The sequence below is a fragment of the Drosophila santomea genome, chromosome 2L, assembly GCF_016746245.2.
Source record: "Drosophila santomea strain STO CAGO 1482 chromosome 2L, Prin_Dsan_1.1, whole genome shotgun sequence".
NCBI classification, from domain to species: domain Eukaryota; kingdom Metazoa; phylum Arthropoda; class Insecta; order Diptera; family Drosophilidae; genus Drosophila; species Drosophila santomea.
Genome location: NC_053016.2, coordinates 11,930,088 through 11,944,132, shown reverse-complemented (window position 1 = coordinate 11,944,132; position 14,045 = coordinate 11,930,088). Strand labels below are relative to the sequence as shown.

The 14,045-nt window shown below is 40.2% G+C and overlaps 2 protein-coding genes across 2 annotated transcripts; one reads left to right on the top strand and one right to left on the bottom strand.

The window, feature by feature from the left end:
- Window positions 1–662: 662 nt before the first annotated feature.
- Window positions 663–8,933, bottom strand: LOC120458882 (odorant receptor 30a). Its single transcript, XM_039646718.1, has 8 exons — window positions 8,802–8,933; window positions 2,275–2,739; window positions 2,082–2,220; window positions 1,758–2,028; window positions 1,598–1,697; window positions 1,437–1,538; window positions 1,273–1,380; window positions 663–1,211 (listed from the first exon to the last, which is right to left on the bottom strand). The coding sequence occupies exons 2-8, from the start codon at window positions 2,629–2,631 to the stop codon at window positions 1,110–1,112; spliced, it is 1,179 nt and encodes a 392-aa protein (XP_039502652.1). The 5' UTR covers window positions 2,632–2,739; window positions 8,802–8,933; the 3' UTR covers window positions 663–1,109.
- A 45-nt stretch (window positions 8,934–8,978) lies between these two features.
- Window positions 8,979–12,264, top strand: LOC120458880 (toll-like receptor 7). Its single transcript, XM_039646717.2, has 2 exons — window positions 8,979–9,720; window positions 9,774–12,264. The coding sequence occupies exons 1-2, from the start codon at window positions 8,987–8,989 to the stop codon at window positions 12,220–12,222; spliced, it is 3,183 nt and encodes a 1,060-aa protein (XP_039502651.1). The 5' UTR covers window positions 8,979–8,986; the 3' UTR covers window positions 12,223–12,264.
- Window positions 12,265–14,045: the final 1,781 nt, after the last annotated feature.

Genomic DNA, 14,045 nt, shown 5'->3' with positions numbered 1-14,045 from the left:
AGTTGGCATTACTGTTCAAGATGGCGACCGATTTAACAGCGGTCAAGTGATTTATTCTCAGTTTGGTTTGGCAATTCGTCATGCGTGCTTACAAAATCCAACTCGTGCAAGAATTGAAACCAAACGATCATCAAGCAAGGCGTAGATTCGTCGAATGGGCCCAAAACGAGATTGCTGTTGTTCCCGATTTTTCATAAGCCTCCAAGATCTTGTGATTTAACACCGCTAGACTACTTTTTGTGGGGCTATGTAAAGTCATTGGTCTATGCGGATAAGCCACAAACGCTAAACCATTTGGAAGACAACATTCGCCGTGTTATTGCCGATATACGGCCAAATGTTGGAAAAAGTCATTGCAAATTGGACGTCCAGATTGGACTACATCCGAGCCAGCCGTGGCGGTCATATGCCAGAAATCATATTTAAAATGTAATGCCACAAGATTATCTTTCATGTCAATAAAATTCATGTCAATCGAATAATCCATCGTTGTTTTATTGCAATTTAAAGTTCTATACCTCTAAAAAAAACACCCTATACAATGACCTCATTGGGGATAAATAACAGAGTTTCCAATTTCCAGCATTAATTAACAATTTGGCTTACTTGGCACTCGGAGCGGGAATTTGTAAGCAATTTCGGACACAATAATGGTAGGTGGTAGGTTGCTCCTTGGTCCCCTGGAATTCCTGTATCAGCTGGCGGCAGACTGGACAACGTTTATTTTACGAGAACATTTTAATCTAATTTAGCACACTTTAGATTTATATTTGCTTAAATAGAAGTTATCTGAGTGGCACGTGCCGGGCATAACAATGAGCCAACAACAAAAGGAAGCGCTCGTGGTCAACTGCCAGGCCAAGATGTGGTCGAAAGGGCAACAAAGGATCCTAGAGAAGCAATTTTATTATAGTTTATTTCGTTGGTTGCTCCTTTGGAATATTTGGGAGACGTGTTGCAGTTGCCTCGAATGCATTTGCAACAATCCAATTGCACCGCATTTGCCCTTCCACAATATCCTTCGAGGGGAGCATTTGCTGCTTAAATGCAATCAATTGTGGCAATTGTTCCTTCAAAGGGGGAAAAAAAAACTTGTAAGCGAATAGTTCTTAGCCGTAAACGCGACGCAGAAGGGTGAAGAAGGAGTAAATGGCGTTCAGTAGTGACTGGAGCATTTTCAAGTTCATGGGATAGGTGCCACCCACCAGAATCTGAAGAGGAAATAATGGTTAGTAATCGGAAATAACTGAGTAAATGTCTATAAGACTTCACCGCCAAGGGCTTTTGTGAACGCATGATGAGAAACTTCAAAGTCTTTTGTGTGTCCACATCGAAGTCCATCCAATTGCTCTCATAGGCAGCAATGGCGATATCAAAGCTCTGCAAAATGCCTTACTTATATATAAATTGTAAAAAAATGGGTATAAAATGCTTACTTGAAAGTAAAGTTCATTGGCCACGTAGTAGAGGACCACACTGTTGGCAAATATCATTACCATGTATGCGATGACTATTACGGTCTGAGCAATAGTTTGAGCCTTTTGGATGGGGGTAATAGCCATAAATTTGAAATCTTTGAATAAACCCCAACACTCACAATAATCAAGGAGAAAAGAAGAACACAGAGCATGGCCCCAAAGCAAAGGAACTCCACCAAATGGAGATGGGTGTTCAAGGCATTCATTGAGTCCACAAATCTGTATTTCAAAATGATTCAAAGTTAAAAGACTTTAAAAAACACTTCTTAAAGAGCTTACCCTGTTAATTTTAACTGATATTTTATGCACCATATGAGTTCACCACGCACTTGGTCATTCTTCAGCTTTTCTAGGCTTCTCAACTTGTGCTGCAGAACTCGACACATGAGTATGGCGAAAAGGGTAAAGGTCACTACCATGTTTGTGTACGGTATGTACATACAACACCCCATTGGAGCCATAATGGCTTGAATCACAAAGAAAATCTCGTAGAAGGGCGAGGCGTATTTGTATTCATCAATGGTGGGCAAATACATGCCATATGGCAGAACTGCAGGAGAAGAAACTGGTAATGAAATGATCTAAGAAAATGATTAAGCCCACCTCTTTCCGAACCAAAAATGGGATAAGTAACAAAGCCAATGCAAGTGCAGCAGCCCATTAACAAGTTAATCCTGCTAATGAAAACTGATAGCCGAGTGGCTTCCTCCACCAAAAGGCTGATGGTAGGGTCATCTGATTGCTACAAAACTCCATTTATGAAATGTGTATTTTTGAGATAACTTTTCGTACTTACCAACAACTCAATGTAGAAGCCTTTCAAAATACTAATGAAACGCTCGTAACTAAACCGCTGTACGCACAACAATACACCTCTGACCACCGTGTTTGTGAACAATACAGCCAGGTAAACATTCCTGATGATAAAGTCCAAGGACTCGGTGCTCAGATATATGTCCACATACTGAGTACAGTTGATGATAATGTACGGAGCCATTGCGACATACCGACGCCAGTTGTGAACAAACAGATATGACCAGAACTTCATTAGCTTGAGAGTGCTACCGAAAATGGGCATCTCCACCGTATCCATCGAGTTCAATTCCATATTGTCTGTGTCAATATCCACAATGGTGTGAATTTCACAGCCCATACCGGCATCGTTATATAGGTATTCAAGTGATTAGGGGTGGTATTTGTCTGTCTTGTCGTGATGTCATCATAATTAGCACCTAATTAATGGGTTCACTTCGTGAATGTGCTAGGGGTATGTGTTAATTAGCCATCCAAAGGGTATTATTAGAGGTGTAAGGAACACAATTGGATATTGAGGCAATTGGATAGAGCACAAGTTGAATTTAATGTCATGAATTTAATGTACAGGTCCTGAAATTTACCAAACTTAAAGTCAGTTTGAGTAACTACTGGCTTGAAAAGTTCCTAGGACTTCATTCAAACTCAACTTCGAAGAAACAACCTCAACATCTTCATTTTTCATGCCAGTCCCTCAGAAGTCCGATAAAAAATCTTAATCGCTGGCAATTTGTCTGTTTCCCAGCCTGTAGAAATCCCAAAAACCTCAAGCCAACAAAAGGCGTTCAAAAAGCAACCTTTTTCTTTAGAACCCAACAACACCCACTACACATGTTACAGACTCCCAATCTGTGTGCCAATTACAAGTTGTAGACCCTCGCCTTTCTTTGAACTCTGAACTTACACTGAGGGTTTTCACTTAATATTTATGGTCATATAAACAGCAAGGCAGCCAACTCATTTGTCATCGAGTCGGGAGCTACGGAATTCCTTTTATTACCAAGATAGAGAATCTTAATTGAGTTGCAATTGGAAATACTTTTGAGTGGACTAAGCAAAGAAAATACGTTATCAATCAAACAAGTTATTAAAGAAAAAAGAGCCAGAGCAAACTTAATTACTTTATTTCTTGGCTGATAGATATAAATTGCGTATACGCCCTGTTCGTCCCGAGTCTCGAGCTTTGCCGTCACTTAAGCTTTATATCAAGGTGTTATTTACGCTTGATTTGCTTTATGATGTATGTGATCCAGCCTGCCCCTCGTTTCTCAGTCTGGCAGCTGTCTTAATATGAAACTTAGTTAGTCGGCTGCACTGCGAAAAGTTAACAGGGCTTAAAGAGAGATTTTCCTTGGATGGCGCTACGTATTTGGCAGTTAGCTTTTACGTTGGCCAATTATAATTTTAATTGGTTGAACGTGGCCATTAACAGAGGCAACTATAAAAGGCATAAAGACAATGTCTGAAAATAACCACCACTTGCTGGGAAAAATATCTTAATATTAACCGATATGCTTTAAGTGTTTCCCAAAGAAAGGAAATCCAGGAAAAGCAAGCTGCAGGGCGCACCTTTTTGCGAATGCGGAAACTAACAAGCAAAAAGGACGAAACAGTTGAACTTGCAGTATCTTGTATCTTGTATCTACGTCGGGGAAGCACTTAACACGCGTTATGAGGACTTGCCGTTGGGGTTTTGGGGAAAATGCAACGAGCTTGCAACTTTTCCTAGCTGCTAAGTAGGAAATTCGCTCCCAGACAGGGCAGCAAAAAAAAGGAAAGGAAAATGAGCAGGGGGTTGGCGGGAAACTACGTGTCATATGACAAGTGAAATGTGCGCAAAATTACTTGTTTAGTTGCGGTTAAGACGCCTTTGCAGGCTCCTCGGTTTGCCAGACCAACACCAACTACAGATATTTGCATTTCTTGAGGTTTGCTTTATGAATTGCGCCAGTGGTCGTGGATGTGCAAGATAAACATTTGCCACGGCTGTCGGGAAAGGCGGCAAAAGTTTGTGGCAAAACAAAATTAGAGGCGACGATGAAGAGAAGAATTTAATAAATGGAAATAGGTTTTATTAAATTCTGTTCAGCAATTTTTATGCCTTTCACGTGGCTGTGGTGGCAAAGCAACCCTCTACGCAGGGTAAGAGGAAAGTTTGTGCCACTTTTCTTTTTCTCGGCATTGTTGCTGCCGCTTTTCCCCCTATGTGTATGTATATATACCTCAGGGGATGTCATTTGAAGGCGGCAAGTGTAAAAATTAAGCAGCTAGGAGGCGAGGCAATGAGTGAGATAAAATTACTCGGAAAACGAAGGGCGGTGGTAGCTAAAAGTAATTGTAAAGTATGCTAAGAGGCGTGGCTTGACAGCCTCAAGAGATGCGTTTCCTTTTTTCGTTGTTTTGTCCTCACGAAAGATACAAAGGAAGCAGCAGTGAGCGGAAAATGTGGAACAAGGTTGAATTAGTTTTCCATGTGGGTAATTAGCCTGAGTTCTACCCGCAAAAGCGGCATAAGCAGAAATCCGGATCATAGTCTTATTGATTTTCATGAAGAATATCCTAGGTTTATTTTAAAAAACCAAATACGTAAGGGGACGAAACTTTTTCAATCTAAAATTATCAAAGCAAACATCAAAGTTGATACAGCAGTAAAAAGCGTCAACAAATTAGCAAAATGGGAGAGCGTGGAAAAACGAAAACCAAAAAACGGGGGAAAACTGTCAACATGAAAGGAAGACCAGCAAAAACTTTTACAAGCCGAAGCACAACAAACATTTTCACACCTCATGAGTGGAATTTAAATTTCTGCCTCGCAGAACTTTCTTGATGTGCGGCACTCGTGTGTGTTTGTCTGTTACTCATACGCCCCGTGTGTCCCCTGGTGTGTCTGTAAAATTTCATATCAATTTCGTTGGGATTAAGTTATATTTTAGTGTGCTCGGCAAAGGTGTTTATCGCAAGTTGAGAGTGTGTGCTTTCCCTGCTGAGATTTTGAGCACGTGCTAGTCCTTGAGGCTTTCACACTTTGTGTGTATTCGCTTTTTTAAGCCGAGTGAAGGAGGTTCTCATTCAAGCCAAAATATTGATACAGCCTAAAGTGTTTGTGAGAGACAAGGAAAATACATTTGGCCATAATTCGGTGTGTGTGAAAATAGAGAAAGGCGTTTTAAAAAATGGAAAGACAAAAAATACACACTAAAGCTAAAGCATTAGTGAGAAAATTAATGTTGAAAGAGGAAAGTATTTAATACTTAATGTACATATAAGTATTTCTATTAAAAAGTGTATTACACATTTGTACTGAAGGTGCAGCATTTTGTTACTCTCTTTTGCGACAGTCATTTCATCATTTTGCTTAATTCAATGAGTTTTTCGAGTGAAACTGCAGACATGTAAGTGCTTACTTACCAAAAGACCCATGGACTTACAAATCACAAAAGTCATGACCCGGGAAGTTCATAAAAAATGCGGCCCAGAGCAGCAATTGCCATACAAACAGGCGCATTACGGCAGCGTAGTAATATTTCGAAGGGAAGGGGGGTTTCCCCAATTCGGGATCCAAATCCCAATTCCCAGCATGACCGGCATATAATTCAAACACGTACCAATACAGAGCTATGTACACACGACGACGACGGTGCTGGGCAAAGCGATTTGGCCAACGGTAATCAGGCAATTTCATATGAATAAGTAAGCAGGCAATGCCGCCTGAGTGTGTGCAATAAATTTCGTTGTATTACGAATGCGACGCCCGGCGCTCCTTATGAAAATTTTAAAAGCCGCCAAACTATGCACCCGACTGTGATTGCTACCATCCTGGCTGCCCGTTGGCACCAAACCGAGTCCTTTTTACCACCCGCAGCCGGAACAAAGCAGAACAACAGGAAAATAGAAATATATTACCACGAAACGTGCAGGAGGAGGCCCAGTCAAGGCGTTTATTACTTATTTACAGCCGAGGCAGTACCTCCAAAAGTCACAGTACTCACAGGCAGCGGAGCAAGACCACTTCTTTCGAGATAAGAGAAGCCGCTTGGAAGAAGGTAAAATTGTGGTAGAATGAATACCCTGTAATCGTGGAAAACTCTATCCATTTTCAAGCAGTAAGCACGGGGAAAAAACTATGATTCCGTTCTTAACCTGGTTTTTAACAAATAGGTTCAATGGGATCACTATTTCAATAATGCTCTTATCTCGCATTTACTACGATTCCATTCTCAGTCTGGTTTTTAACAAATAGGTTCAATTGGATCACTATTTCAATAATGCTCGTATCTCGCATTTACTACGATTCCATTCTCAGTCTGGTTTTTAACAAATAGGTTCAATTGGATCACTATTTCAATAATGGTCTTATCTTGCATTTAATGTTCTTATAAGGCACACATTTTCAACACAATTTCCATGGCAGCCAAAACACTCGACATGGCACAGGTAACTGGAGTTTGTGCCCCGCACAGCGGGCGGGACTTGAGCTACTTGGCGGGGAACCCCCGAGTGGAAAACGTGCCTGAGGCTTTGGCGCCATCAAGTGGCAATCGAGAGGAGCTCTTCGCAGACTTGAATATTGGAACGAATGAAGGGACGATCGTGAGGCGGCGGTGGCGGCGGCGACCTGCCACTAAACATTTTAATTAGAAAATTTTGCACAGCCAGTTGAGCCGGCCACAAATCCAATTACCAAGTAATTATGCATTTAATTTGGCACAGCGGTGAGATGGCGAAGCAGACTCTTCATGGCCAGTCATTAATGCAGATGGTTGGCCATCAAATCAGCTCAACTCGACACCAACAAACAACTAGAAGCACATGTGTGTGCTATATGGAAAATAACAAAAACTTTTTGCCTCATAACTTTGGGCGCCAAGGCTTGAAAATTTCAATTTGCTGTGTGTGTGTGTGTCTAGCCCCACACCCTCCATCAACTCGAGGGCTTACCGTACTATCTGCCATGCAATTAAAAGTTGTTTCCATGTTTTGTCGGCTCCCAGACGCTTATTACAAATGTCGAGACCAGCAGACCACAATCAAAGAGGTCAAGTGCAGTCTGCGAATGTTTTTTTGAGTGCGTAATTTATGGCCGCTTGTCTTGTAATTGGCCCAGGTCGTGGTTCAGGCATTGAAAAACTTTTTTCGACTCTCGGGCCTGCTATAAAACTGTCAGCATACCACTAGGCAAATATTTCCCATATTAATGCCAAGGGAAAGAATTTTCCGCTCTTCCTCCGCTTTTACCACAGAACAGAACAGTGCCAAAAAAGTGAGCTAAAATTTATGTGGTGACCTGGTTTCCTATCGCCATTCTGTTGTTGTTAAAGAAATGAAAAATTAAAGAAATTTCGCTGTAAGGCATTGGAAAAAGATTTTCAAGATGGATTAGCCGTGCTTGCATAATTTGGGTAACCAAATCCTTTTTAAATCGTTTTCACCTTCGCGGTTCTTCAATCGATAGACAGCTATCCTTGATTGGCGGGTTCGAAAATGGTGTTTATTTTCAGCTTAGTTTAGTCCTTTTTTATCCTCGCCTTGACACACTATTTCGGAGGCGTAAACAAGCAAATTTTCCAAATGTCGAGCCAAAAGCGCCTTCGATTTTGTGTCGATTTTCTACGCATTTGAGGCAAGATTGAGATGGATGAAAGCATCCCTTCTCCCATCAAAGTTGGACCATCCGCACTTACCGCAAAGAAAATGACCAAAGTTCACGAAGCTGTAATCTTAAATTATGCATATGTATTGATTTTTTTTTATTCATCAAACTGATTATATATTAATTTTAATCGAGTTCGTGGACTAATTGTTTGTTTTGTCGCGGTGTTGATGCAGCAATACAGCGATTTGCTGCATTTGCATTTTCTCGCTAGTAGAATTCAATAAAATTTGAAAACTGGCCCATGATTGATAAATATTTAATGAGCATAATTTAATTAAAAACGTTTTACAAATAATAAAAGCAGCATAAAATGACCAGACGCGGTGGAAATATTGCGTTGTGAGGGTGAGCATGTTTGCTCGTATTTCCATGCATTTAAATTAGTTGCATGCATTTTTTATTACCATATGATGGGTGAACAAATTCTCGTTGACATGGCTAATATTATGACATTTACTTTTTATGATCAAACGTTAAAAGTGGCTGAAATACGAGGTAAAAATGTTGTACAGTTAAAAACAAGAGATAATGCTATAGTCGAGTTCCCCGATATTTGTTATCCGTTAATCAGCTAGTGGAAGTGCAAACAAGAAATTTTAACGTTTTCTGGAATATCGGTAGAAGTTGCGGAAAAAATAATAATCTAAAAAATGAAAATCAAAAATTATTAAAAATTTGGGCGTGTTAGTTTTGGGCTGTTTGTGGGCGTTGAAGTGGGCGAGTATACCCTTTTACTTTTAGGAGTAACGGGTATAAAAATATAAGAAACAAATGCAGAAAACTTTCAAAAGTGTCAGATTTGAGCTGTTTAATTTTTATTGTCCAACAGGGAGTCGGAACAAAACTAAAATTCTTACCATTGTGCTTTTTTGTCCATACATTGAATTAATATTTTGTTACTCTAGGGTGAGCCGCTAATTCCAAAACTAATTTGCTATGGCTCCCAGTGGATTTATTAATTATTTTTTTTGGTACTCAAAAGCACAGCATAATTCCATCCAATTTAGTGCAGTTTAAAGTTCGACCCGGGCAACATCGTACAATGTCGAGTCAAATAATATTTCTGTTTGTTCTTATTTTCACTCAAAATTCTAGAATTCACTGTTCCAAGCAATTGGACAATATTAGAAAGGACTACTGCGAAATTTATTTTGGTGAATTTGGCGAAAACAGATCGTGCTCAATAACTGATAATATTGTAACCACTGAAGATTATCAAATGAGTTTAGTTGTTTCTACTTTAAAAATAAATTGGACAAGCCCAGTGTTTCACCGTTGGAATATTTACAAAATATGCAATGAAACTGATTACGAACTTTTTAAAATTACTGTGCATGGAATTCGAAGTGCAGTCGATATGAGAATTAGCCCTGGCGTACATTATCTTGACCTACTTGGCATTCGGGAAAGTGTTGGCTACGATATTTACCTTCCATCCTTGGTGATAACTGAGGAGTATGTGCATTACGCAAATGGACCGCAAAATGTAACTTTTAAATATTTAAATAACAGTCCACTTAATTCCATGGTTATAAACAATTACATTCGGAAGACCATGAACGACACCAAGCAAATCCAAATTCATAATCCAAATACTTTTGAAAAACCCACACTAACAATGGAAGAAAATGTTTTTCGTGGCAAATATAACATGAGCGCCGTTACATTTACTGACTTTAGTGTAAAAGGTTTGACGGTTAAAACCTTTGAAAATTTAACAAGCTTAAGTCGGCTTATTTTTGATAATGTTATTTTAAGAGATCTTTCGTTTTTGAGGTAAGTAAAAGTAAGGGTCCCTTTTCTTACATTAATGTGTGCCTGCATTTCAGATCTTCTACACTTCAGGAATCATTAACATATTGTGTTATGAAGGTTGCGAGTATGGTGGACTTGCAAAACTTTGACAAAAACACGAATCTTGAAATCATAGAAGTTAACCGATATAAGTCCTTTGAAAATCTTACTGCTTTCATATGTGAACCATATAAAAGTCACTGCCAATTTACAATCGGATTTAATAAGGTTGCATGCCCCTTTCAATGCAATTGCACATATGATCGAGACAAGTCACGTTTAGAAATTGATTGTTGGCAGAAAAAACTCAGAACTATTCCAGCGCTACCGGTTCCGAAAAAAGGTCATTCACTTTTGGTGTTTAAGGCCAACTGGTTGGCTGAACTGCCCTACAACTCATTGGAAGGTTATAAAAACTTAAAAAGCTTAGACGTGTCATACAACCAATTAACAAGTCTAAGTCTGAGCCAACTGCCTGAAAGCCTTTACCATCTGGACATCAGCCATAATATTATTTCTACCCTAAGCCCACAGGTTGTTGAGTATCTACACAGTGTTAATACTTTCTATCAGGTTGGCAACAAATGGATGATCTACTGCGATGAATACTACTTAAAAGATTTTTTTCGGAATGAAGCAAACTTGTTACGGATAATAACATCCAAATTTGACGACATAATGAGATCCATGAGTTTACAAATTGATACTTCATTCATAAAAATGTTTTTTTTTAAACATACAGATAATTTATATCTAGAAGCAAATGAAGATCAAATGAAAAGGGCCTTTAAGAGTTCGTATAAATACTTAAAGGCAATGGAACTATTAAATCAGTACATTGGGCGGTTTTCGGCGCAGTACGATGAAATTATTCTCCAACATCTCAACGCACGCTGTCCTTACAGATGCTCATGTTGTGTCGAACGGCAAACGGGTGATTTTATTATAAATTGTCGGAATTTAACTCTACACTTTTATCCAGTTATACCGAACCCGATTGAGTACAACACGACAATATATCTTGATGCAAATGAAATATCTAATGTCATTGTTCCGCCAATTACATTATATATTGGTTTAAAGAAATTGCACTTGTCCCAAAACCGGTTAAGAGAACTTCCACTTTACATGCTCCCAAAAAACATAACTTACCTAGACGTACGCAATAATCGTTTAAGGTATCTGACTGATAATGCGGTAGCCTTCCTTGAAAATCGGGAGAACATCACCAAGATAGAACTTTCTGGAAATCCGTGGGAATGTAATTGCAGGAAAAAGACCTTCCTATCTTATCTCAGGAAGCACGAGCCTATGGAATACGAAACAGCCCTGCGCCGCGTTAACATAACTCAGGATAAGTGTCCTGTAGACTGCATTTGCTGCGTTGACACCTCCAAGTCCGAATTGCTTACACTCATGATCGACTGCAGTGGAAAGGACCTTCGCGAAATACCACCACTACCCACACTAGCAGTTGGACAAACAACTCTCATCTTTGAAAGAAATAATCTCAAGAAATGGCCATCCAGCTTTCTACTAGAATTCTCAAACGTGACACGACTTTATTTGGCCCACAACAGACTTTCCGCTATTGATCACCTACCAGAGAAACTTATACACCTGGACATCAGTAACAATAACTTCACGGCTCTAGACGATCGAGTACGGGGATTCCTGCAGAAAAGAATGAATTCATCCCAGATGAAACTATCACTTTTTGGGAATCCGTGGACTTGCAGTTGCGAAGAGAAGGACTTCCTGGTATTCGTAAAGGCGCATGCGAAGAATATTGCAAACCCTTTAGCTATTCAATGCAGTGGTACTGGACGATCGTTGATTGAGATCGAGGAGGCTGATATATGCCCCTCGGTCCTTATCTACTTCACCTCCCTTGCCGTCTCTCTGCTAATCTTTGCTTTGTCCCTTAACGTTTTTGTATGCTTCAGGCGACCCATAATGATCTGGTTCTACGAACACGAAATATGCCTCAGTTTGGTCGCCCGACGGGAACTCGACGAGGAGAAGAAATACGATGCCTTCCTAGCATTCACCCACAAGGACGAGGAGCTTGTCGAGGAGTTCGTGGATCGCTTGGAGAACGGCAAGCACAAGTTTAGGCTTTGTTTCTACCTGCGAGATTGGTTGGTGGGCGAGTGCATTCCCGATTGCATTAACCAATCTGTCCAGGGCTCAAGGCGCATTATCATCCTGATGACGAAGAACTTCCTCCAGTCCACCTGGGGTCGCCTTGAGTTCAGATTGGCGCTACATGCAACCTCGAAGGATCGGTGCAAGCGCCTGATCGTGGTCCTTTATCCGGATGTAGAAAACTTCGATGACCTAGACAGCGAGTTGAAGGCGTACATGGTGTTGAACACCTATCTGGAGAGAAATCATCCAAACTTCTGGAACAAGCTGATGTATTCAATGCCACATGACATGCATTCGAAGAGAAGACGTTCTGATGAAGAAACAGAGGTATAAAAACAAAATACACATCATATGTTATAAATATATTATCCTTTTTTCCTGTTTATCTATCAAATCATTTCCAAGCTCTGTCAAAACAAATATAATTGCAATAAAATTACGTGTTTTAAATTCTCGAAAAACCCAACTTAAGAGTCCTCACTTATTTAAGAACTGCTAAGAACATTGTTTAAATAAAATGTATTATTGGCGGCTTTTTGTGGTCTTTACAAGCTCATTTGCAAGGAACTCCAAAAAGGACCCGGCCTGATTTAGGTAAAGTGTGCGTAAATTAAAAAAAAAAATCAAGAAAGAACGCTATAGTCGAGTTCCCCGACTATCTGATACCCGTTACTCAGTTAGTGGAATTGCGAAGGAGGCTCTTCAACACTGACAGTTTTTGGGCGTTCGAGTGGGCGTGGCAAAGATCGAGAAAAATTTTCAAGATTACCAATTGTAAGAAAAAATATCAGAACATTTTTGAAAAATGTGTGTGGCAGCTGTGGGGGGTTTGTGGGCGTGGGCGTATGTGGGCTTAATCTACGAGTATCGGGCATACAAGTGCTTTAAATGATTTATGTAGATACACTTTAATTAAAAAGCACTTTACTTAAAAAGCGCATAACTTTAATTCTGTCCCCAAAAGTCAATCAATCAATATCAAGAAGGACACGCATACAGTCAACGTGTCGAGTACTTGTTCGGCCTTAAATAACTTTTGTCCCACTTTCCTAGCTTATTTGGGTTCGCCACTATTTAGTCAACCTAAATCCACAAGCAAAATACACAGCTAAACGAAGAAAAACAGAAGGGGAATCAATGGGCCGGGCAAGAAAAAATCCAAGCAGACTCATCAATAAGCCAGCCCAATAAACAGGATGTATGCTTGAAGGCGCCGTAGGATTTAGGTAGCCAGGATTTAGCGAACCCCCGAGCAACTTCACTCCTCAATCAGCGCGGCCAAGTGGAAAATGCCTTGGCGTAGCGCCCTCTGACACCTTGTTAGGGGAAGATAGACAACCGGGCCAGAAGACTTATTAACATTTAGATGAAATGCCACAGGAGCTGGGAGTAACAAAGGACGAAGCTGTACTGTGTCCTTTGGTTTGCTTACTTTTTTGCATTTGAATGCCACAAAACTGGCAATGAGTACGGTGGATTCGCCTTTACCTCTGTGATTTAATTTATATGAGAAATTCTGGCTGGCTTTATGTTAGGTAACTCCGACTTTTGTTTGATTGCAAATAATTTGCATTGACTAATGAAAGCAAAAACACCGAGCAGAACAAAGCACAACTTTCCCCGGGCACTCACACAGAACAAAGAGGCAAGTTTAAAGTTCTTTCCTCGGAACTTTGGCAGCTTCAACACTTCCGACAAAAAGTTGACAAAATCTGAAAATTACTGGCCTCGAGGCAATGACAATTGTCAAGCCAGACAATTGAGCCAATTGTCTCAATTTCTTGTCCTCCTTTGTTTGCCATTTTCTTTGGCTTTGTTTGTTCTCATTCTGATTTTGTTTAACCAGGAAATGCTAATTTTCCACCAAATTCCACGGATTATTTCAAGCATCTGGGTACAGTCCCTCACAAAGCTGGTCAACTGGCGTTCATTAGCCATGTACTCAACGTGCTAATGAGCCCGCTTAGGCTTTTGGGCCAATAGAAGGCCAATAAAAGTGTAACAAGAATTGCATGATTAGTGTAAATGCCCTCGCCATAAAACTCGCCAGCCAAACTAAACCGCAGCAAACACATGTGTTGGCCTGGTCAGGGATTATTTGTGTAGGCCCGACAGTAAACGAATCCCTCGAAATGAGTAGGAGCCATATGCTGGGG